Source organism: Branchiostoma floridae, chromosome 4 (genome assembly GCF_000003815.2).
Source record: "Branchiostoma floridae strain S238N-H82 chromosome 4, Bfl_VNyyK, whole genome shotgun sequence".
In the NCBI taxonomy this organism is placed as follows: Eukaryota; Metazoa; Chordata; class Leptocardii; order Amphioxiformes; family Branchiostomatidae; genus Branchiostoma; species Branchiostoma floridae.
In genome coordinates, this window is record NC_049982.1 from 30702538 (window position 1) to 30725762 (window position 23225).

The 23225-nt window shown below is 39.9% G+C and overlaps 4 protein-coding genes across 4 annotated transcripts in view; 2 read left to right on the forward strand and 2 right to left on the reverse strand.

Moving 5' to 3' along the window:
- Window positions 1–23225, forward strand: part of LOC118414804 — a 1072569-nt gene that overhangs the window by 932607 nt on the left and 116737 nt on the right. The gene's annotated exons all lie outside the window — the stretch shown is intronic.
- LOC118414795 lies at window positions 422–9239 on the reverse strand. Its single transcript, XM_035819048.1, has 5 exons — window positions 8981–9239; window positions 5193–5384; window positions 3720–3793; window positions 2565–2719; window positions 422–1844 (listed from the first exon to the last, which is right to left on the reverse strand). The coding sequence occupies exons 1-5, from the start codon at window positions 9232–9234 to the stop codon at window positions 651–653; spliced, it is 1869 nt and encodes a 622-aa protein (XP_035674941.1). The 5' UTR covers window positions 9235–9239; the 3' UTR covers window positions 422–650.
- Window positions 10545–17567, reverse strand: LOC118414860. Its single transcript, XM_035819132.1, has 2 exons — window positions 17135–17567; window positions 10545–11247 (listed from the first exon to the last, which is right to left on the reverse strand). The coding sequence occupies exons 1-2, from the start codon at window positions 17240–17242 to the stop codon at window positions 10963–10965; spliced, it is 393 nt and encodes a 130-aa protein (XP_035675025.1). The 5' UTR covers window positions 17243–17567; the 3' UTR covers window positions 10545–10962.
- Window positions 21841–23225, forward strand: part of LOC118413766 (protein SFI1 homolog) — a 52966-nt gene continuing 51581 nt past the window's right edge. The window contains exon 1 of the mRNA XM_035817298.1: window positions 21841–22105. Coding sequence (XP_035673191.1) covers window positions 21977–22105 — 129 coding nt within the window. The 5' untranslated portion in view covers window positions 21841–21976. The remainder of the gene's footprint in view (window positions 22106–23225) is intronic.

Genomic DNA, 23225 nt, shown 5'->3' on the forward strand with positions numbered 1-23225 from the left:
TACTTTGGTCTGTAGAAGGGACTTGATTGGAACAATGTTCTCGCATTGGCTTTCGAGACTCATGGTACATTCTTTATTAATAAAGGAGGTTTACTGACTTGTTTAGTGCAGGCCGCGTGTACTATGTATGTCTTTTGAAAGATTGCGAATGATCTATTGAAACTACTTAGAGCAATGAACTCCAAAAACGCTTTACTGTCTTTGATGCCTTGATTCTATTTTGTTTTATATATATCAACGTAGGCCCACTGGATCACTTTAAAAATTGGGATGAATCACAGGTATCAATTTTTGATAGTATTTGATATGTCTTTAACTTATGTTGTCTGACATCTGGCAATTACCTAGCACCTAAGGCTTACAAATGACGTCCATTGATACCGCACTTTTAAATCTTGAATACAAGGCGACAGTTTTTCCAAAAGTTGATCGTCTACTTTGTCAGGCGGCTTGCTAATAGGGTTACATAACGAGCTACATCGGCTTTGATAAAAGCTAAACTGCCTTAGAAGTATATTACAATTGATAGATTCTTTAACCGCAACGTACGGTGAGCTAGGGTAATGATACGTCTTGTACGCAAAACAAGCAATTATAGCCACCCTTTTTCTTAGACCTAAATCAAGAAAAATGACTTCTTGTAGTGCCAATCAGCCCTTAATTGCAAAGACAGTTCCCTTTGCAGTAGAAGCGATGACAAGACCATTGTCAGAGGGACCGGAGTAGCCCGCCATTTGTCCAACAACTGGGCTATCATCCGGCACAGCCAACTTCCACAAAAGGTTCAGATACTCGTCAACTGCAACAACGTAATTCAAAGAACCTGACTCTGTCTGTTTCTTTCCTGAAGAATGTTTCTGGCCAGTTTTCAAAGTTTTCCAGTTAGGAGGAGTTTCGAAAGTAACGCCGAATACTAGAGTTTCTTTGGCTTTCGAGGTTGAGCCTCCCGACCACAAAACCATGATCTTGGACGTCACGTTCAGCTTGGTGCCAATCATTTCTGACAGATTTCCCAATCGTGCGTAGGACAGATCCTCAGGGTCCAATGCAACTAGCACATCTTGACCCATGAGTGACCAAAGGTATCGTTTATCTTCGGAATCAGGAAGGGGGCTTGAGGGCTTGTCTTTAGTGTCATCGGAGTTTTGGAAATTTATCTCCTGGCGCATTGCAAGAGATGCCACAGAATCCGAAATGGATTTGATGACAGTTGGGGGCTCTCCTTCTTTGGGACTTTCCTCAAACAGAAACAGCTGTGGTAGTATAGCCTGCTCGTTTCCCATGTCTTTAGCTATAAAGCTAACATAGATGCGCCCGTTGTCTGCTAGTAGGAGGTTACGGTAGATATTAAATGGGTCATTTTTGGGTGGCTTTTGGCTTCGTTTATCCTGAGTATAACCTGCTTCATTGACTTTGAGACCGCCGCTCTTTTGGCTACTTTCGAAACCAGTTCCATCACTACGATCCAAAAACTTTGTGATGTCATTCCAGAAGGAGTCAACCTTATTCTGCTCATCCAGCCCCTCAAACTTTGAAGTCATTTTTCTATTCTTGTTACGTAAGAACTCACTTCCAAACATCTTTCTATGATCTACCTGCTCATTATCACCAATATCAGGTGCCCATTCCCACTTCGTACGTGCTAAGATATCATCAGCACTACTATCACCTGTACCATCACCACTAACATCACCATTGTAGTTGGAGTTGTCGACCATGACAGGTTCCTTTGGCACCAGGCGGCCCTGGCTGTTCGGTACGAGGGGGTAGTACCATCGGATGACCATCCGCGGTGCCATCTGGGTAGTCAGGTCCACACGGTACACACGGTACTCTAGTGGGTACTGTAAATTGCAGCAATTTGTAAGCAAATAAAGAGCCCCAAAATAACATTTCGTATATGTAAGTCAATAGTAGACAGACTGGTAAGCAAGATTATATCAACCCAACGACAGTCCTGCTGAAATAGACAGTTATAACCTTAATAAGGAATATTGCTAGAATCCATAGTTTGGCAAACAATCTCAACAGCAAAACTCCCGAGAAACATTGTTTATCAAGGTTAAAGCTGTATAAAATTGTATCAGAAAAACAGCGCTATTCTATAAGAATTGAAGCAGTGTTTTCGAATTTGTTCACTATAACTTGCACTGAACCCCTTCAATTACACATTATTTGTGAGTCTTTTCCTTCAAACGACATTGAAGAAACTTTGAACCAGTTATGTTGAAATCTATTTTGGTCATTAAATTTCAACAGGAAAGCTGTATCCATTGACTAGATATTTTCAGTTCATCTTCATTCGAGGGGTAACCTATATCCGTTGTTTGTAAAAACCTGTTTTTTTGGATGTCAACTCGACGGGCGGTGATTTTAAACTGCAATATTTTGAAGGTGTCGGGTCCACTGAAATATTTTGAAAATACTGCAAAAACTTCCACTGAAATATTTTGAAAATACTGCAATTTGAAACCCCGGGTTTTGAAACAACGGATATAGGTTACCCTGCGGATAAAGGTGAACCAGCGTTACAATGCAAGCCGCACTAGTGTGTCACATCCTACCGGTTCTGGCGACGGTTTCTCCCAGTGCGAGGGACCAAACTTGGTGAGGAAGTACGCCCGCTTTCCGTCGATGACAGGCTGTGCTACAGGTAGGAAGGTACCATTGACTCCTGCAACTGTCTGGTCCAGGTAAATAGAGGCGTGTGGTATACCAGCTGTAAGGCAAATGTTACCAATGTCAAAGTAGTCCAAGAAAGAACGACTGAGCTTGAACATGATATGGGTGGGGGTGGGGTGATCAATGAGTTTCTCAATAAATGCACAACTCAATTTTTGGGCACAATTTATGCCTTTTACCAATATCCAGTTTATCCAAATTTTTTAGATGTGCACCATTTTTTCCTTTGATGAGGCTCATAATATATTGTTGATCTCCCTCGTATACATGTCAATGCCCTGGTCAATTGTTCATTCACAAATGGTTTAGCTAGGTAACATATAGGTACAGACAATGACAAATACTGTACAACGTGAACTGCAGTAAAGGCAACATACATAACAAATTGGCATACAAGCATGTGAAAAGAAAAGGCTTTAAAGTTAAAATCTGTTTACATAACAAGCTAAAAAGGTAACAATACACAGGATTGTTCCCTCCTAGCAATTTGTCTTTTGTTCAGATACTAGTACTAGCACACAGCTACTAGCACACAGCTACTAGCACACAGCTACTAGCACACAGCTACTAGCACACAGCTACTAGCACACAGCTACTAGCACACATGTACAGGATCTGCCCTGAGGCATCCCCAAAAAAGGCCACTCTCTACTTACCGTAACAGCTAATCTTTCGTCAATATTTGCAGTAACAGATAATATTTCACTCATATTTGCGGTGAAAGCTAGTATGCTGATGTCATATGCAGTTCTTAGCTCTGATTGGTTCATGACAGAAGAAGTTACGCCACCAAAAATAATATCTTCTCTCTATCGGGAAACAGAACAAGATTTACATAAGACAGCACGAGCGGATGTTGTAATTTGGGACAGAATGTGCTTGAGGAATCTTAAACCACATTTGTCGTGACATAATGAGCGATGTATAAGGATGAGCCTAACTGATAGTCCGTTACCAACGTTCTCCATCTTTGTCTACATGAAAGAAACCTTGACCTAATTCTGTACGATAGATGTATAGTTTTACATAACACTTACCGGTAAGGTATACCACGAGAAGTCCCCAGATGGGCACGGTTATAAGAAGAAACCCGTCTTCAGAAACCACCAAGCTGTCAAGACACAAAAACAATTAACTGTAAGACGAAGATGCAGTGGGGAACCACGTAGGCGTAAAGCTACCTTCCAAGACTCAAAACTACGTACGTCTCAAGGTCTTTTTCAAGGTGGCATCTTAATTGGTCACCCTGGGAGCCAAGAAAAGTTGTTTTTTGTGCAAAAATGTACGTCATTGTTTGAAAAACTTATACTCATTGGTCAATGTGGGCCAAGACAGGGTCAAGACTTTTGCAGGAAATTGTGAACAATATTGTAACTAAGATTAAATACTAGAGGTCCAATCATTTTTCATTCTACAACGCATGCAATCAGATTATAATTTGTCTAGGATAAAAGACACATTAAAAAACTGCTGTGATAGAAAACGAAGTATTTTTCAAGGTCTTTTTCAAGGTAACATATTAATTGGCTAACTTGGGAGCCAAGAAAAGTTGTTTCCTGTGCAAAAATGTACGTCATTGTTTGAAAAACTTATACTCATTGGTCAATGTGGGCTTCAGGGTCAAGACTTTTGCAGGAAATTGTGAACAATATTGTAACTAAGATTGAATACTAGAGGTCCAATAATTTTTCATTCTACCACGCATGCAATCAGATTATAATTTGTCTAGGATAAAAGACACATTGAAAAACTGCTGTGATAGAAAACGAAGTATTTTTCAAGGTCTTTATCAAGGTAACATCTTAATTGGCCATCTAGGGAGCCAAGAAAAGTTGTTTCCTGTGCAAAATGTACGTCATTGTTCGCAAAACTTGTACTCATTGGTCAATGTGGACTTTAGGGTCAAGACCTTTGCAGGAAATTGTGAAAAATCTGGTAACAAATATTAACTACTAGAGGTCCAATGATTTGTCATTCTACCACGCATGCAATCAGATTATAGTTTGTCTAGGACAAAAGAAACAGAGATAAAATGCTGCGAAATCATGAAAATGTTGCGCCCTAATGCTCATGATTTGCATCTACTTACAGCATTTTCCTTGAATTTATTGTTCTCGAAGAAAGAGGAGAAAGATTCTGATATTTTTCATCAGGACAAGAAACGTAAGGAAAACACAAGAAAACAAGAAATTCTGACCTTTTTTCTAAATTCATGACAGTTAACATCTTTTTTTGGAAAATAGTTTCTTAATTAACTTGAGAAATTAAGAAGTTGTACGTACCTTGCTGTTGAAATTTTCATGACAAGAATCTTATTGCAGAATTTCTTTATTCATTCTTGAAATGCTTAACGTAAGAAAATTTGTCCACGAGTTAAGAAAAACAAGAAAAAAAGAAATTTGTATCAATCAATCGATCGATATCGATGTTTCTATCAATTAATCAAACAGTCAGCCAGCAAATCAATTATTCATTGTGCATTGGTGGGATTAAAACTACGATTGTCCTACTTGTAAACTCCTGGGAAGTCCTTGAGTGGTATGGAGGTCCCGCACACTGTCCCGTTTGGCAGTCGGCACTGTAAGTGTCCCTTGTCCATGGAGAAAGTCGCTCCTCCTAGCGCTATCACAGGCACGGTGGGGTCACGGAGCTCTTTATCGGTGAACATAAGGTCGCCACTGGACGCCTCAAACCCAACCTCACTTATAACAAAGATAAAAGAAACATTGTTAGAATAAGCGCTTAAGCAAATAGGCTAATATCTTTATTTGCAAAAAATATGCCCGAGTACTAATGCTATGGTGATCCGAAAAGACAAGGTTACCAGTAGAAGCCTCAAAACGAACCTCACTTGTAGCAAAGAGAAAATAAACATATTGGCTAACCTCTTTATTTGCACACTTGTGCCCGAATGCTAATGCATAGACTACGGAATTATCTCGTGTTCATAATCATTGACGTTTTGAATGACGACTTCTCTTCTTCGTAAACTCCAAAGAGAACTAAGTTTCCTGTCTATTCACAAACTGAACAAACAAGGATACGATAAATGTGCGCACCGCCAGGAAGTGGCAACGACGACCAAAGAAGGGACCGATGAGGGATGTTGTGAGGGATTGGGGAACATCCGTCCAATTTGTGAGCCAACAGGAAACCTGACTGGATTTTGCAATCTAGGCTTTTCTACAGGTTTTGTATATGGTGAAAGGTCGGAAAGGTGACATTAAATTATGAAACTTTACATGTTTCCAAAAGACTGTTTTCTTATATGATGACACCCTCACACTCAGGGTTGACAATCACGGCAAAGCCTATGATATCACCCCTGACAACTCAGCCACAGTATTCGGTTATTAGGGGTGCCTTGCTTATGAATATTAATGAGCTTATATGGGCAGTCAGCCGTTGGGGATCGGGCGTTGGCATGGTGAGCAAACAAAGTCATGGTAATACGTAACATGATTGGCTGATAGCTTCCAAGCGGCCTTTGCGAGACAGCTTGCGACAACAACAAGCCCAAGAAAGGCCTATTCTCTGATTGGTCGACAGCTTGTTTGTGGCGACAATCATAATAGCCACTAATAGGGCATGGGATAGCAGGGCCCCATAAGGTAGTGCCGTTGGGGACCGGGCGTTAGGAGGATGATATGATGAGGGCGATATAACAAATGAGATGCGCTTTTTCCGTTGCATCCATTATACAATACATTAACAGTCTCTAGTGAATCAGTAGCTTTTGATAACGTCCCATTTCTATTCTTTCTGTCTAAATAACGGATCTTGTGGCAAAGACTATCTTGAAACTAAAACTGGGGAGGATGATCAACACTTCTGGATTTTACTTCGAACATCAAAACCTCCAAACGTCTTCATTTTTTTTCTAATTTCTGTATTGTAATACGAATATAGAAGTCAAGAAGACCAACATTTTTCAAATCAAGAAATATACAAAACTAGAGTTCCGCGAACACATACCTTTGCCAAATAAACCAGGTTTGTTATGTAGAATGATGTCTGTAGACATAAATGTGTTACTCATTATATTTTATTTTATATGCCTGGAGTTGGTTCATAACATTTTGCCATTGCTTATACAAAATAGATCCCTATTTACATACTATTTAATTGTATCAAGCATCACTTAAGCTGTTGATCAGCATACCAAAAATCATGATGATCCTTTCAATCCCTTCTTGACTTATTGTATTTTAAAGTAGGAAACTAAACCGCCTCCTGCAGTTCAAGAAAAGATGTTAGCAGACCCAAACATACACCTCTTACTCTCTGCCATCTTTCTCAGTTACATATGTGACAAGTTTGAAAGTCCTATCACGGAATACAGTGGATTTATCAACTTTCCTCATTAGTTATGCAAATTAGCTGTTAATTTGCATAACTAGTATCTCATTATGTAAGGTTTTACTTAGGCTATCTACATACCAAAAATCATGACGATCCGTCAACACGTTCATATTTTTTATTAATTATGCAAATGAGATCATCATCTGCATAATTAATATGAATTGATATTTCTGTCTTTCTCAGCTACATATGTGACAAGTTTGAAAGTCCTATAATGCAATGCAGTGGATTTACACATTTTCCTCATTAATTATGCAAATTAACCGTCGATTTGCATAATTAGAATTCCATCATGTAAGTCTTCCCTTTGGCTATCTACATACCAAAAATCATGACGATCCGTCAACGAGTTTATATTTTCTCATTAATTATGCAAATGAGACCGTCATTTGCATAATTAATATGCATTGATATTTCTCTCTTTCTCATCTATATATGTGACAAGTTTGAAAGTCCTATCATGAAATGCAGTGGATTTATAAACTTTCCTCATTAATTATGTAAATTAGTTCATGATTTGCATAATTAGTATTTCATAATGTACATTGTTACTTGGACTATCTACATACCAAAAATCGTGATGATTCATCAACACGTTCTCGAGTTATTCTCGTCCAAAGTTTGAAAGGAAATCGGCGACTGCAGTTCCAAACAAGCCGCTAGGGGGTCTAAAATTATAGTACTTACTCTCTGCCCCAAGGGCTATCTACCACTCAAAAATCATAACCACGGCATGTCCAGAACACGAGATATCAAAAATTGAGGTTCTGCTGCAGTACCTTAGCAAGCCGCTAGGGGGCCCATTATCGAACTTGACCTTCGTTTTCCCGACCCCTATCCACCTACCAAATATCATCGGGATCCATCCAAGTCTTCTCGAGTTATGCTGTTAACAGACAGACAGACAGACAGACTCACAAGCCTAAAACATAACCTTAGCCATTCTGGCAAAGGTAACAATCAATTCATTGCCAATTGCTAATTGTGAGACAGGTACAGTAACTTGTAAATGAAATGGAAGAAAAGTTTATTATTGTATTTTCATGCATATGATTATCATCCCGAGCGTCATTCTAGTAACATTCAGCGTCATCCATCATAATCTACGTTATTTTTAGCATCTAGCGTCATAAGCAATAGGCTATGATATCTGTATCTGACGCACATGACGTTACCTGACGTCAAACTGTAACATAGCCAAGCTCTTAGCGAGACGGAAACAATATGTTTTGAAGTTATTTATGTGGTTGTTTGGTCCTCATATGCCCCCTAACAATAAGGATGTTCGTTTTTCCAAATGCGCTTGCGCAAAAATGCATTGTGGGTAAGGCCCCTAAGTTTTAAAATTCTTGTCTGTCTAAAGCATGCTTTATACATGCCCAGATGCGTTTCGTTAATGTCTAATGGGCCTTGACCTTTGACATATCATCCACTATGCATTTTATTGTGCATGCGCAGTTGGAATCACGAACCACCAGATGTTTGCTTAATCTTTTGCTGACTGATCTTTTTTCTCTATAAGAGCCTTGATACTAACTCTAAACTTTATGAAGTTTAACGTCTATATTAATTGGCTACAGTGTACAATCTTTATGTTTCAGATAATTGATAGGCAAGAAAGTTGATAGGCTTTATCTATCTTATAAAGGAAGATATTGAAAGTTGTAACGTTAATGGTTATATGAATGTTTCAAAATAGTGCTCAATTGTTTTAAAGATGATGCTCAGTCAACTTCTTGATATGCTAGTTTGAGTGTTAAACTGTTAAAACTGTCAAAATGGACTACAAAAATAACTACAGAAGTGATTACCACGACATGGTTTACATATAGCCTACAAAGATGCAATGTCAATTACTGCTGTTTTTACAGAACACAAGTAATTGTCTTGTGTGTTTTCGTACTTCTATCTGCGTTCACAGAATACATGTACTTACTTTGAGGTGGTGCCGGGTACTAGGCACACTGCGTTGTCGCCGTCGGAAGCACACCCTTGGGGCGGGGGGAGCTCCATACCCTCCCCGCTCGGGTCCCTCTTCCACAACACGGATACGTTCTCCATGGGGGGATTGTCCATTAATATAGAGAAGGTGCCCTGGGAGCTACATCCCCACATGGGGCATCCCTGGATAGAAAACTGGGCTAAAGCCGTCGGTGTGAAGAGTACTATGAAAAGTACGAACGACGCCATCTTGATTTTTTTGCAGGGTGATAGGTGGTTTGGTATGGGTGTTACAAAGTCCAGGGTTATTTCAATATCACGTAATCGCGGTTTATTTGTGTTTGTTTGTCAAATAGGTAAAGCAAATACTACAGGCTACCAAAAATAACACGGCTGATTGGACTAAAATGGTCGGACTGATTTAATTAGTACTTCTTGACTACTGGCGGGTGATTAAAAAGATTTGATATAAATTTATCATTATGTAAACCTTAAGGAAGTTTCTTTAATGTAAGTCAACACATAACTTATCTCACCACCTCCGTGACCGAAAATTCAAATTGGGGAAATTCTTGTGTTGAATTACAGTTTAAAACTTGAATATGGATTACACCAACACACATTAGCTTTTATGTTATTATACAAACCTGTCTTTGATCTAAAACTATATTAGTCTAACGGAATGATTAAATTCTGTTAACTGACCAGTGAGGTAATCAGGTCAAAGTATCAAAACATCTCAGTGGGCAAAAAAGAGCAAATATTTAGCCAGTCAGACAACTGGGGTGGGGAGGGGGGCGTTTTGGGCCAATTACATGTATCACTCCGCGACCCATAGGGCCATGTTGATTTCATTTTATGTATGACAACCTTCGGAACTTGCAAACTGATGCAAGCGTGCGAATAAAGAAAAGTCACCCCCCTCCCCCCCAAAAAGGTGCCTTCGTTATGAAATCTAAGTGGTCGAAAAGTTGAACAAATGACTGAATAAAAACATCAAAATACACATATTGTATACCGAACAATAGATTCTTCATTTTGTCCCTTTGCATCTTTTTTAGAATCTTCTATCTCGGAATTGATGTTGTCATTCTATGACATTAGTATGCATTTTTTCGAAATTATTTTTGCAGTCTACGACATATATTTGCTCATTTCCAATTGGCAGCTGGCTTTTTTCTACGATTTACAGAATTTCATTATTTCAATTTAAAAAAAAAACGGTCGAAATTTGATGCGGGCACGGAAAGTTATCCATATGATTGAATCAACGATGAGCTATATATCAATTTTCGGAGACCCTAAATACCGAACCAACAAGAGAAAACTCATATGTGATTATTTCACCTCTTTATTATTACGCAGACAACAAAAGTAAAGGTAAAACAAGGAAGTGGCGAAGTACTTAGTACAACTCCTTTTTATGGCCTATATAACGCAAAGTAGACCGATAGTCAACAAAGGGCCTGAAGGGTACTGAAATGCCTCGCCTGTAATATCAGAAAAGTACACTAGTCCTGAAGTATAACGATTAATCCATAAATGTACCTTTCAGTTCAGTGTTCTTTTTTTCATAGATGAAAATCCATGTGTTAGTCTAAAAACTAACGTGACATACCGTACGATTCTCCATGTACATATATTCCGAACAATAAAATTTCGTTTTCCTTAGAACTACATTACATCGTCTGTGACTTTTCCTCTAGTAGTCTATGGTTCCGTTTTACATACGAACAATTGGTTGTGACAACAAAAGTGCAAGTGAAGGACGGGTGCAATCCTGAGTGATCTGGAGAAATTCTTCCCTTAAACTCTTTATCCACGATATGCTTCTGTTAATCGTAACCTAAATCTCCGCATCAAGCTATCCGAAAACAGCGAGGTCGTGTTTTCAAATCTAAAGCGGCGCTCCCCGTCTCTTTCCCCCAACGAGTAGTCGACTGGGGAATCTGCCGCCGTTTTGCTGAGGAGGGCTAGTCAAACGATATAGTCCGGTGGTTGACAGGACCCGACCAGGCCGCCGTTTTCCGGCACGCAGACGAGCCCGTGTTTGCAGGGACATCTCCAGAATTTGCGCTCCAGGGCTGCTTGTTGTTGGGACCGCCGTTGCGAGCGGGTCTCTGTGCGGGAGGGCAGGCAGGGTGAGCCGATGGATCCGGGCGGTTTGCAGACGGACACCTCGTAGACAGTCCATGGGTTCCACGGGGCGCAGCACCATCCCTCCCCGCGTGCCAGGGCACAGTCACCGTCCATGCTACACACCTGTAACAACCAATGAAATACATCAATCATGGGACTCAATTTACACAGGAATGAGACCTTTGACAGGTAGTATATTGGAAACGACTTTGAAATCATGACAAGATTACTAAACGACCTTGGAAATCATTGAAAGACCCTGGAAACTTTGGAGAAACCTCAAAACACACTGACAGATTGGAGATAATTTAAGACCTTTCAGCTCATGGAAAGATCATTCAGAGACATTTCAGATCATTTAAAGATCATTCAGATATATTAAGGTCATTGAAAGACCATTGAGGTCATTGAAAGACCATAAACATCATTGAAAGATCACTTAAGACATTCGAAAGAGCATTAAATGACTTTTAAGATCATTGCAATATCACTGAAAACATTTGACAGCATAAAACACGTTTGATGACCTTTGAGAGCATTTAAAGGTCACTGAAAGTCTTGAGAGTCTCTGAAGATCATTGAAAGATCATTAAAAGATGCTGGAGAATTGAAAGACCACTGAAAGACTTCTATGATCATTGAACGATCATTGCAAGACACCAGAGATCAACTAAAGACCATTCAAAGAATCACTGAAAGATTATCGAAAGACCACGAAGATCATTGAAGGACATTTGAGATTGCTGGAACTGTCTGAAATATCATTTTAAAACATTAGAGATCATTGACAGGTCACCAAAGGACTTCTGATACCATTGAAAGGTCATTGAAGTCTTTTTTTTTTTCTATTTGCTTTTGGACAGACGAGGACGATGTGGCACTGCACTCAAGTTTTTGTAACTTATATTAACAATGCCACATACACGGTACAGACAGAAGGAAAGTCGTGTAAAGTGCCTTTCCCAAGGGCACAACGTCGGGGTCACGGTGGAAATCGAACTCAGGACCCATAGATTCCGAGCCGAAAGCTCTACCAGTTACGCCACGCCCGACGCCACGAAGTCTTGAAGTCTTTAGAAAGCATTAAATTGTCACAAGATCTTATGTTTCAATGTAATACCACTGGGAAATGTTGGATATTACTGCGCGCTTACTGGGATACTTGATTTAATTGCAGTATGCCCGCAAACTCTCTGACCCTGTGAAATTACCACCTGTGTAAGCACGTACGTTTGTTACAAAACAAAAGGTCGAAAGCTTCTGGCCCAGAATATAGGACTTACTACCAAGGACAGCAATTAATCTTGTGCGGATATTACCCAGGGAACATTTGTGTATTTCCTGTATTTCGATGAAAAATATTGCAGGCTGTGAAATTACATGGTATCAGGGACAAAATATTAATGATACTGGAAATATAAGGTCATTGGAAGTACATTCTATTGATGACATCAGCGCATTCATTAATTTAATTTTTGAAAAAAAAAAAGACAAAGAATTTTTCCCTCCTTGGTGAACATGACAAGAAAGTACCAAAGTGGGAAAACATGTTGTGCCAAGATTGTGCTTTTTCAAATGGCACTTAGTTGTAGAATCGAAGTGATACTATAATTTGATAGGAAAAGTCGTACCAATGCGGTAGCCATATCTATGGTAACCGTTGTCAACTTGGTAATTGATACAAATCTACTAGTGCAACTCTTGAATACAGAAGAATAGACTTATTGCAATTGAATATGCTACCATGTTTTGTCGCTTTAATTCTTCTCACCATTCTTTTAATGGTGTCTATTTGAAAATCAAGATATCTTGTGTTTTTTATCATCTCTTATTAAATTTGTACTCTGCATAGGATAAACTCGTTCGTGTGGCATAAGGTCTTGATATTTGGCCCGGAACCCAGAGATCCTTGGTTCGAATCCTGCCAAGCTACCGACTTGGGTGCACTTGGGAAAGGGAATGATTGGCGGTTATTCAGGAATATACAATGGAATTTCATTCAGACGGCATTCCGGCTCATTCCGCCTCTCGTGTGAAAGGGGTTATAATGTCCATTTAGAATTCCCATCCGAATGTGGTCCGATTTTTGCAAATTCTTCACTCCTGCTGGCTCTGCTTGACTCCTGCTGATTTGGCTAAAGTGTAGCGGAGCCTTATAGAATACAACATTTTCTCTACATCCGCTGACGTCAAAGATTTTGCCTGTGAGTTGTTTTCGTGGTGGTGAGTTTTGTTCACGCGCCTTGCTGTCACCACCAGTACCTCGTCTTTGTGAATATCAAACAAACCGACGTGCAGATTCGATGCCAAGTTTACGTCTTTGCAAAATCACGCAACGAAGGCCTGTACAGTATCAAAGTAAATGTAAAAGAATAGATAGTAATCATGGCTTGTCAACTATAACGTACCGCTTTTACTATTGGTTTTTTAGGGGTTTGATTTCTTCTTTGTTGGCAGTCAAAAAATTGCCCCCGAAAATGACCACAATAAAAAGCGGCTTGCAGGCCGATTTAAGCTATCACGAATAAACAAAGGTTCAATCAAACAAAACAAAAACAATCAATTGTGCAAATTTCTGCATAAAGAGTGGATTTGGGTCTGTAGTAGAAACGTAGTCTTTTGGTGATCTTCTAAATGGCAAACGGTTTTAGAAAATTGTGACATCTAAAATATCATGACAAAAAACATCAGGTTCTTTTATTTCGCCTTTAAAATTTAATCTTTTCTGTATTTTTAAAGACGTTAGATCAAAGTATTGGTCCAAAGCACATTGTGTTAATCTCCAATACCCAAAGCTTATGGTTGCGATTGTTTAGATAATCATAATGTACGTTCAAAGCGACGTCTTGTTTCTAGGACAAAATGACTTCACGCCCCAAATCCCCATGCATCTTTCAAGAGCGGGCACTTTCTATCTCGATGGTCATTATACTTAATGTGCGTGTATTATTTGATTGATACACTTATAGAGTTTAACTTCCCTTTGGTCTACGCATGATCTAACACTCACCAATTCGCTTTAGTGCACTACGACTTGGATGTTCTTGGATTAGCTATGATCAAGGCAAGTAGGTTAGGTATTGAATTGAGCAATTTAAAGGCACTCTCATTGTATTTGCGTCACGATTGCGTCACTGCTGGGTTCGAAAGATGCTCAACGAATTCCAGATATAAAGAACGAATTTTCTTACTTTTTGTGCATTTTGTCGCCTTCTAAGTCATACTTTTACGTATTACGCAATGTCTAGATTATAAAATTTTTTCAAAAAAAAGAAAACAGTGACGCAGTGAACGAACCCCGCAGTGACGCCAGCTTGACGCAAGTATGGTGAGAGTCCCACTTAATGTTCTTCTGATTCATTGTAAACCTTTGACTAAACCTTACTGGTGAGAACTTAAATGTTTTCATGTCTTTTCAACGTCTTTCTGTATATCATTTTTATTGTATGAGCCTTGGAAGATTAGGTCAATTGAAGCTAAAGGGCATCCCAACATACTCAATAAACTCCCTCCCACTCTCTCCGGATGAGTGCCAAAGGGGAGTCGAGACACTAACAAATATCAATAAACATCTATTTACTTTCAAAGTCTTTACTTTGTGTGTTCGTTATTACAATAAGTTGATCTTAATATCTTTTGCTTTGAAATCAGTCAGCTTTCTCAGATGCAAAAAAAGGTCACAGTTGTCAAAGAAAAGATTGCGCCGTAACCCTGTCATGTGAGCAATTAGAAAAATTGATATCCGGTGGATGCCATCTACACCTGGACGCAACTGTCACTTCAAATGCCGGGCCGGCCTTTACAGTGTATAAAGCATTAATGAAATTTTCATTTCAAACCAACAGAATGAAGGGAAATGTGGAAAGATCTATGCGGTACGCGATGGCCTTATTAGGTCCTTCATAGAGAAACAGAATTTTATTATTAGGAATCAAGCAGAACCAGTCGGAAGGAAGAATTTGGAAAATAACATGCCACATTCGGGTGGGAATTCCGAATGTACTTCATATCCCCTTCACACGAGAAATGCCGTCAGAATAACTATTCTTTGTCTATTCCTGAGTATTTGTAGTGCATTCTAGATATTCTCATTGCATTCCAGATATTCTTTTGGTCACATTCGGCCAGGATTTGAAGTGGCTTGCCGTTTCGGTTCTCCATCGAATGAGATCAGAATGTTTCGAATAATGTTGGACTGCCGTAGATCATACTGCAGTTAGAATACACTTTGACTGCCGTTCAATATTTCTCCACTTCAAATGCACCTCCAAAGTATTGAGCATGACAAATACATTCGGGAGTATGTATTGAGCAGACATATGGGAACGTAATGAGAATTTCTAGAATGCACTAAGAACACCCAGGAATATGCAGAATAGTGATTATGACGGCATTCCGGCTGATTCCGCTTCTGTGTGGAGATGGTGCTTTTAATCGAAAAGATTTTGCCCGGGGATAAAAGCATCAAAGACTTACTTCCCACCAAGACTTTTCCTGCACTTTGAGTAAAATTAACTCCCATAACTACATAAAAACGAAAACAATGCAGGGCGCCTGCATTAGGTCGTCTACCTCCTATGGGCAATGACAAGAGTAGATTCATAACACGGTCGTTTTTTCTCGAAAGATTCGAATATCTTAAAATCATTGTTGATATCAATGGTATTTGCTGTAGCGGTTATGTACAAGCCGTGAAACATTCGCTTTAGGGTTGTCTTAGGAAGTAGTAAAGCTAATATAATGGCACAAACTGTCGTACGTGCAAATACGTGTTGTCTACGTGCCAAACGTGGGCAATCTTTTGGAATCCGTAAATGGTAAGTACCGCCTCCGTACAGACTCGTAGGGAATCCGACGGATTTTGGTGCACGCAGACACGCCGTATAGAACATTATGGGCAGGCAGAACTTCGTGTGCCATCGGGCTAGCCGGCTGCGGATTCGCCCCCCGTACTTGTCAGTACGGGCGCGACGCGCCTGCCCTGTACCGCCTGAACGTTTTCAAAAATACGTGGCGGACTCGGCCTCCCAAAAAAAACTGAGGAAAGCCATGTTACGTGCCTTTTCCAAAGCCACAAGATCGAATTGGACTCATTGAAATTCATAGATTTGACGATTTCATCGCACGTTTTCAAAGCATAGTTCTTATAGCCAATGATCCATCTTCCTTTTGTAAACATGTTAGATGCCCTATGTCCTATCTGTCCTATATTACAGAGCCTAAGTGATAAATCAATGAATAAATCATCTTTTTTTACGTTATGCCCGTTTTTTAGTAGCACGGAAAAATATATTCCTCATGCATATGCGTTTTGACAAATCTTCTATAGATAGAACCATACAATCCTACATTTGCATTATTATTAAGAAGCTAGAAGAAGCCGGACTTCTATGTCAGACAAGATTTGTGATACATTTACGTGTGACATTTGGCGAAAATCGATCGGACGACGATTCTGCTTGTTGGCGGTCGTACGACGATCGCACGACCTATGTGACCACGCCTTTACGCTAAGCTACCCGTATACCACTGCCCTAAATCTATCGCTAATATGCAACATTACAAGCGATATTAGACATTGACTCGGGGCTGTAAAACTTCAATTCTAAAAGTCATTTTTTGGGGCACTTTTCTTTGTAATAGGATGAAGCGACGATATTCCATTTCATACAAACATTGATAAGCAAAAAAAAAAAAAAATGATGTTACTATGCTGTGAAAAAGCGGCGAAAATCAGGGGCGCTGGATTAAAGCCTAATTTTGGGGGGTTCCAATATCTAAGGAATCCCCGTGCGAATCGTTTCTGTGTCGTTTTTTCCCGCTTAAGGTATGAAATAATAATATGAAAACATATTGTTGTTCTTGGCATCCATCTGTATCGCGGATGACAATGGTAGACAGACAGTGGATGTACATATCATACAGATTATCTTATCCAAATATTCCACTTTCAAAGCTCTTATATACGTGCCTTAAGATAAAATATTATGAAGAAAAGGTATAATCTTACCCCTGTTAAGACCACCGCTCGTGAAGTCCTTGTAAATGCTGTGGAGATGGAAAAATGAGCTGCGAAGACCAACATTGTCACAGAAAACGCGCTCTGAGTAACCGTCATTCTGTCTTCTAACGCCGCCTGTTTTTTCCTGTCCTCAGCTCTCCTCTTTCCCTCTCCCGCTTGTCTCGCTCGTACTCTCTGTCTCTCGACTTGTCGTTCTTTGGTGTAAGGCAGCGACAACCCTTGGCTTTTTAAAACAAGTCTCTCCTTCCTTAAATAACGCCTGCCAACTCCCACTGCCTCACCGTGTATCTGAGACCGCCTCACCGACTGGTTAATAAGTCCCCTTTGCGTGCTGGTTCTGCGAACCACCGGATTTCCGTTGTAGAAAATTACTGAAGCTGTGCGGGGGCTTGCTGTTTACCAACCCCACCTCCTGATGACGCACCGCGTTGTTCTGAAGTTGAAAAGAACAGACATCAACATATGGCGAGAGATTTGGGCGTAGATATGAAGATGAGTTGTGGCTACGTGCGTGTGTATATACGTGCAAGATGTGCATGATCAATACGTTCTGAGTGTCACCAAAGAATATAAGATGCACTCAAGTTTGTTTGGGGGGGGGGGGGGGGCAGAGTCACTTTGTGTGAAGTATTTCATAAATATCCATAATATTTTTAATCATTGTGGTCATTACTTGTCAGTTTATGTCCTTTTAAATACATATATTGTAACTCATTTGTAATGCTACACGATTACTGGTTCTATCGTACAAGGCCTTTATCATTCCGTCACAACTGCATAGTTGCTCTAAGTTAGATTTTGTATCTTGGATTCAAATTATTCTGTTATTCTATAAGATTTTTGTTTTGATTGTACATTTTAGGACATATAGCATGCCTAAAGTGCGCAATTCGGTGTCTTCTGCTGCCATGCATTTTAGAGCTCAATGATGGAGTCAATAAATCAAAGATCACGTTATATAAATTTGGTAAGTTGCGAGAAGAATGAGGGTGAACTGTGAACAGAGCTCATGGTATGTGGATCGTGCCCCTCATGCCATGAAATCTACGAAGACATTGTCAAAATCTTTGCTAAGGAAAGAAGTGGGTGTCTGATCATCCTTATTGATCATCCTCTGTACATGTAGTCATCAATCCTTCAATTAGAAATGTTTATGAAGGCTAAACAAATTCGGGTAAACAATATCTATATGTAAATACTTCCTCTACAACTGGGTAAAATAATAGAGAGATGAGTCAGGTAAAAGTACATGTTTATTCTACCAGTCTCTTCTAATGATACCGAAGAAGAGTGATGGATGTCACTTAATGTGCCTGGAAGTAGTGGTGCGTACCTAAACTCAATTTCAGGTTCAGGTCCGGATTCAGGTCCAGCCGTTCAGGTTCAGGTCTGGACTTATAAGTCCGGACCTGAACCCCTCATTGCATATTATGTGCATTTTTTTAGGGGGAGGGGGGTGGTGCATATAAAATTGCACGTTAGCATGAATTGAAATGCAATGTGAAAAATACATGAAAATAATATACAGCCAATGCAAACACGAAATGTGTTTTGTCTTTTTCCAGTGCAAATTGCACTGTCTATGGAAGGTTTTAGATGGTTTAGAACAAAATAAGGGAATATAAGTGACAGATTGCTTTTTGCAAGTCCGGACTTGGTTCCGGACATTTAGTTTTTTTTTTTGGACTTGGACCTAAACATTTTTAGGTCCAATTCCAAGTCCGGACTTTAGGTACGCACCACTACCTGGAAGTAATGTCTGTACCTTATCCAGCTGTAGAGCATGATTTGTATTCCAAATAGTTCAGAGATTCTTTTTTTCCATACTGATATCGATAGTCATGATAAAAAAGTCTCATCGGAAGACACCAACGTCATCGCCTAGATTATGCTTAAGATTTAAGCATCACCAAGCAAGATACGTTTCTTTAAAATTAGGCTAGACAAGTCTGCTCGCGATAACGATATCTTTATCAACTGGCATGGTAGAATTCAGATAACGCTCTTCACCTTTGGCCACGGAAAGCAAATTTTATGGATGACAACTTTTTCCCATCAGGAGATGGTAAAAAATACCAACGTAGGAACATGAGAATGTAAGTTCATATGTGACAGTAGTCAACATTATGTTGCAATATTACAACGTCGGAACATATATCGTGTGGTAGCCTTGATTGTACTTGTAGAAGTGACACTTGTGTTGTGAGGAACATGTAGTCATGACTGTAGTTGTCGAAGAGAGAAGCTAGTTCGATAGTAAAAGTGACACCAATGTGGCAGCCAGTGATACTAGTCTACCTCTCTAGCGTCACTTTGTGAAACTCTTTATTTTTATTTTTATTTCATAAATAATACTTGTTGGCTAGAGGAATAAAAGAAGCCATCTACATCAGAGCTTTACAGCCATCCCTGAACATAGACGGTGGGAGCCATAGACTTCCTGCAACCTATGATCCACTGATTACTGAGTTCTACCTGCATAACTTGACGTCAAGGCAGAAGTGAATTGTTCATTCCTTGACAAAGACTGGTGCTGTTGACTCGAAAATTTGGGTGAGTCCACATTTTGTGTTGGAATTTACAGTTCAACTAGTTCAAGAATACGTGTTGGCTGTGATACCATATTTTATCGTTTCAATTCTTGTTACAACGTTTATGTGGTCTATTTCAAAATACAGATATCTTGTTTATTTACCTCTTTTTCGCCCTCTCTCATTATATTTTGAGTCTATACAGGATGTCATCCATAAGATTTACTTGCTGAAGTCTTGCTTACGTAGGTAATTTTAGAATGGAGGATTTGAACCTTAGCCTGCGACAGGAAATCATTGTTGTACTAATATGAAAGTACGATTAGCTTAACACTAACCAATTAATAGCAGAACAATACTTGAAACTACGCAGCATAAATATGAAGAAAAACGAGAAGATGATTGGTTTTGACTGCTTTTGGAGTAGGCATTTTTTGATTAGAATTAATGAGGAGTTTTGGGTTTTACGAGGTAGTATTGCACAAGCCTAGAGGGGGTGAACCCGTTCTAATTATAATCATGATTTGCATAGGTAAATTGTTGATCAAGGCTAGGTTTCCTTGTTTGGACATAGATGTCAAGATCACTTCATGTTAGTCAAAGTGAAAAAGATAGGTACTTCCAGCATATTACTTTGACTCGAACTCGGTTGCGTCAATAGTTTCATGGTTTCTTGCCTTCGACTTAAGATCACTTGACGTTATTTTAAATGGAAAAGATGGGTACTTCCAGTCTATAACTCTGACTGGATCTCAGTTGCGTACATGTCAAGAGTTTCCGGTTTTCCTGTCTTCTTAAGATCAATTGACGTTATTCAAAGTGGAAAAGATAGGTACTTTCAGTTTCAGCCTATATCTTTGATTCGAACTTGGTTGCGTCCATGTCAAGAGTTTCCTGTTTTCCAACTCTCGGCAGCAGCTGACAGGAGCGACTATATATGAAAAATAAGTTGCAGAAAGTCTATGGCTTCCCCTCTGTCTGTTAAGGGATTTTTGTATCCCCATGCAAAAGAATGTCTGATTCTGTGTCCAATATGTGTATTTTGTCCTGTTAAGAACTAGACAGTTATCGTTTAAGGCTGCGGACACAGCTGTACCGGTGCCCGGCCGGGCCCGAAGCCACAGATTTGTCCTGGTGTAATGCCGAAAACCTTAGGGGTACCACTTGGTGTGCTCACGATTATAATACAACATCTATTTGTTACCGACTCCCGGTGATATGCAATGAAATAATATTTTTTATCTCACACATTGGTACCAAACAGTACAAGATGGTGAGTCACATAACAGGTTGGCTTTAGGGATATAAAAACTGACTGTGCGTTAAAATGACTTGAAAATTATATTTGAAAAAGAAGCAAGTTTCAAGGCCCTAATAATGCATTGGACACGCCCGACTTAAATTCAACCCGGGACTCGACCGGACAAAAAGATACCCCTTGACCCGCAAGGTGTCTTGAGGGGCCACGTAGGGGTAATTACGCCTAAAAGTACCCCAAGAGCAGGCCGTCAGCTGCCGGTTGGGCCCCCTTTTCAAATTTGGACCGTAGCCTAACACTTGGCCGGCTTGGTATATCTCAGTTGCTATGTGCATCAGGCTTCAGGCATGTAAAGGGGTTGTAGTCTGGTAGCAAGGAGATATCTGGAGATATCTTTGAGATAACTTGAGATATCTGGAGATAACTTGCTTTTAGTTACAATATGATATAATTCATCACTATATCTAATGTATATTTGGTCAACGTTACATCAGAATCCCGTCCGGATGTATAGCAAACGCACGTCTTAGGCAAATGTGTGGCCCAAGGACTATAGAAATGTAGATGGGCACAGCCCCTACGCAACTTTAGCATACGCATGAGCTACATTAACTGAAACTTCTAACACCTTTCGTTATATCATCACCTCTTTAATACTTAACCCAGTGTGGCAAAAACCTTTGTATCAATATTGATAACAAGTTTCACCGAGAGTAGCAGTTTTCCTAGATTAGAAGTCAATATGATAACAGGTTTCTAGTATGGCATGGATATCAAGAATCCATAATAGATTTTATTGTTAAACAGTCACATCATAATTTTCCGATTTCTTGCCACCTTCAAATTTTTGTCTCTTTCAAACTTTTGAAAACAGGTGTCTGTCGCGGTGCATCCTGGGATATTTGGCCAGGCGGTCGCCAGTGCGCATGCTCAAGCAGAATTCCAAAATGGCGGTAGTTTTGACGACGTTTCGCCAAAATTACATGGATTTGCTCCTAAAATGAGCAAATTATACATGTTTTAGTCTTTACGGGGCCAAGTATGGATGGAAGAGAGCTGCCTACTTCACTTCCAACAATCTCAGTGGCTGACGCGCGTCTGAAAGCCGACAGGTTTGCCGCTAAGGATGACAGACCTATTCGAGCAAAAGCCAAGCAAGCACTTGTGCAGGTACACTACACACTACAGTGATGATAAAAATCTCAATACGATTATACTTAAACTGTTCGTTTGTCCCTTTTATAACGAGGCGACATGAAATTCGTACGGAGGGCAAATATACAAAAGTAACGGTCTCCTCTGTCAGCACTGGAACACCAGTGCTGAAGTGGTCGTCAGCACTGGAAGTCCAGTGCTGAGCCGGCATCAGCACTGGAAATCCAGTGCTGAGGCAGCTTCAGCACTCGAAGCCCTCTTGTCAGCACTGGAAACTGAGTGCTGAGACTACAATCAGCACTGGATTTCCAGTGCTGAGGACATTTCAGCTCTGGAAATCCAGTGCTGACAAATATTCTGCACTGGAAACCGAGTATAAAATGTATAAAGTTGGTGAAAAGAACTTACATTATGTAACAAAATATAAATGGACAACTGTATTATACAATGTTTTTTAAATGATGCTTCTTTGCCGCACAAGCAGAATGTGTCGTCCACCTGTAACTACCTATTCTTTGTAAAAAAAAAAAAAAGCCATCTCTTTACCACACAGAAGATCAACTGTTAGTTGTCTGCCTCTGACTAAAAAGACACTACTTTGCCACAAGTATAGAATATGTGATTTGTGATTTAAAATTTTCTATCAATTGACCAAAAGAAAAGAAACTTGAGTGCCATTAACTGTATACACAATTAACAATATCAATTAGTAGTATTGTAGTAGGTCTTCCGGCTATGAGGGTAGTGGAGCACGCCACTGCTGGTTTACGGGACGACCTGGCCTCTCATCCGCATAGCCGGAAGACTTACTACAATACTACACCACTACAGGGCATTTCAGACCATCCGTATAATGTAATACATCAGTAGGAACGGTCAACCTCAATATCTATTACGGCATGATAGGCCAGGTCGTCCCGTACACCAGCAGTGGCGTGCTCCGCTATCCACGTTGCGACAAGACCTACTACAATACTACAATACTACAGGGCATTTCAGACTATCCGTATAATGTAATACATCAGTAGAAACGGTCAACCTCAACATCATTTAAGGTACGAAAGGCCAGGTCTCCCCGTACGTGAGCAGCGGTGTAACCCGCTAGCCTTACAGCGGCAAGACCTACTACCCCAGG

Excerpts from the sequence above, each read along its gene's own strand:
- LOC118414795 (XM_035819048.1), bottom strand. The coding sequence starts at position 9,234 with ATGGCGTCGTTCGTACTTTTCATAGTACTCTTCACACCGACGGCTTTA. Across the intron at positions 5,385-8,980 it reads GTACCCGGCACCACCTCAAA|TGAGGTTGGGTTTGAGGCGT; the intron begins GTAAGTACATGT and ends CTTTGTTATAAG. Across the intron at positions 3,794-5,192 it reads GACTTCCCAGGAGTTTACAA|CTTGGTGGTTTCTGAAGACG; the intron begins GTAGGACAATCG and ends GTGTCTTGACAG.
- LOC118414860 (XM_035819132.1), bottom strand. The coding sequence starts at position 17,242 with ATGACGGTTACTCAGAGCGCGTTTTCTGTGACAATGTTGGTCTTCGCA. Across the intron at positions 11,248-17,134 it reads GAGCGGTGGTCTTAACAGGG|GTGTGTAGCATGGACGGTGA; the intron begins GTAAGATTATAC and ends TGGTTGTTACAG.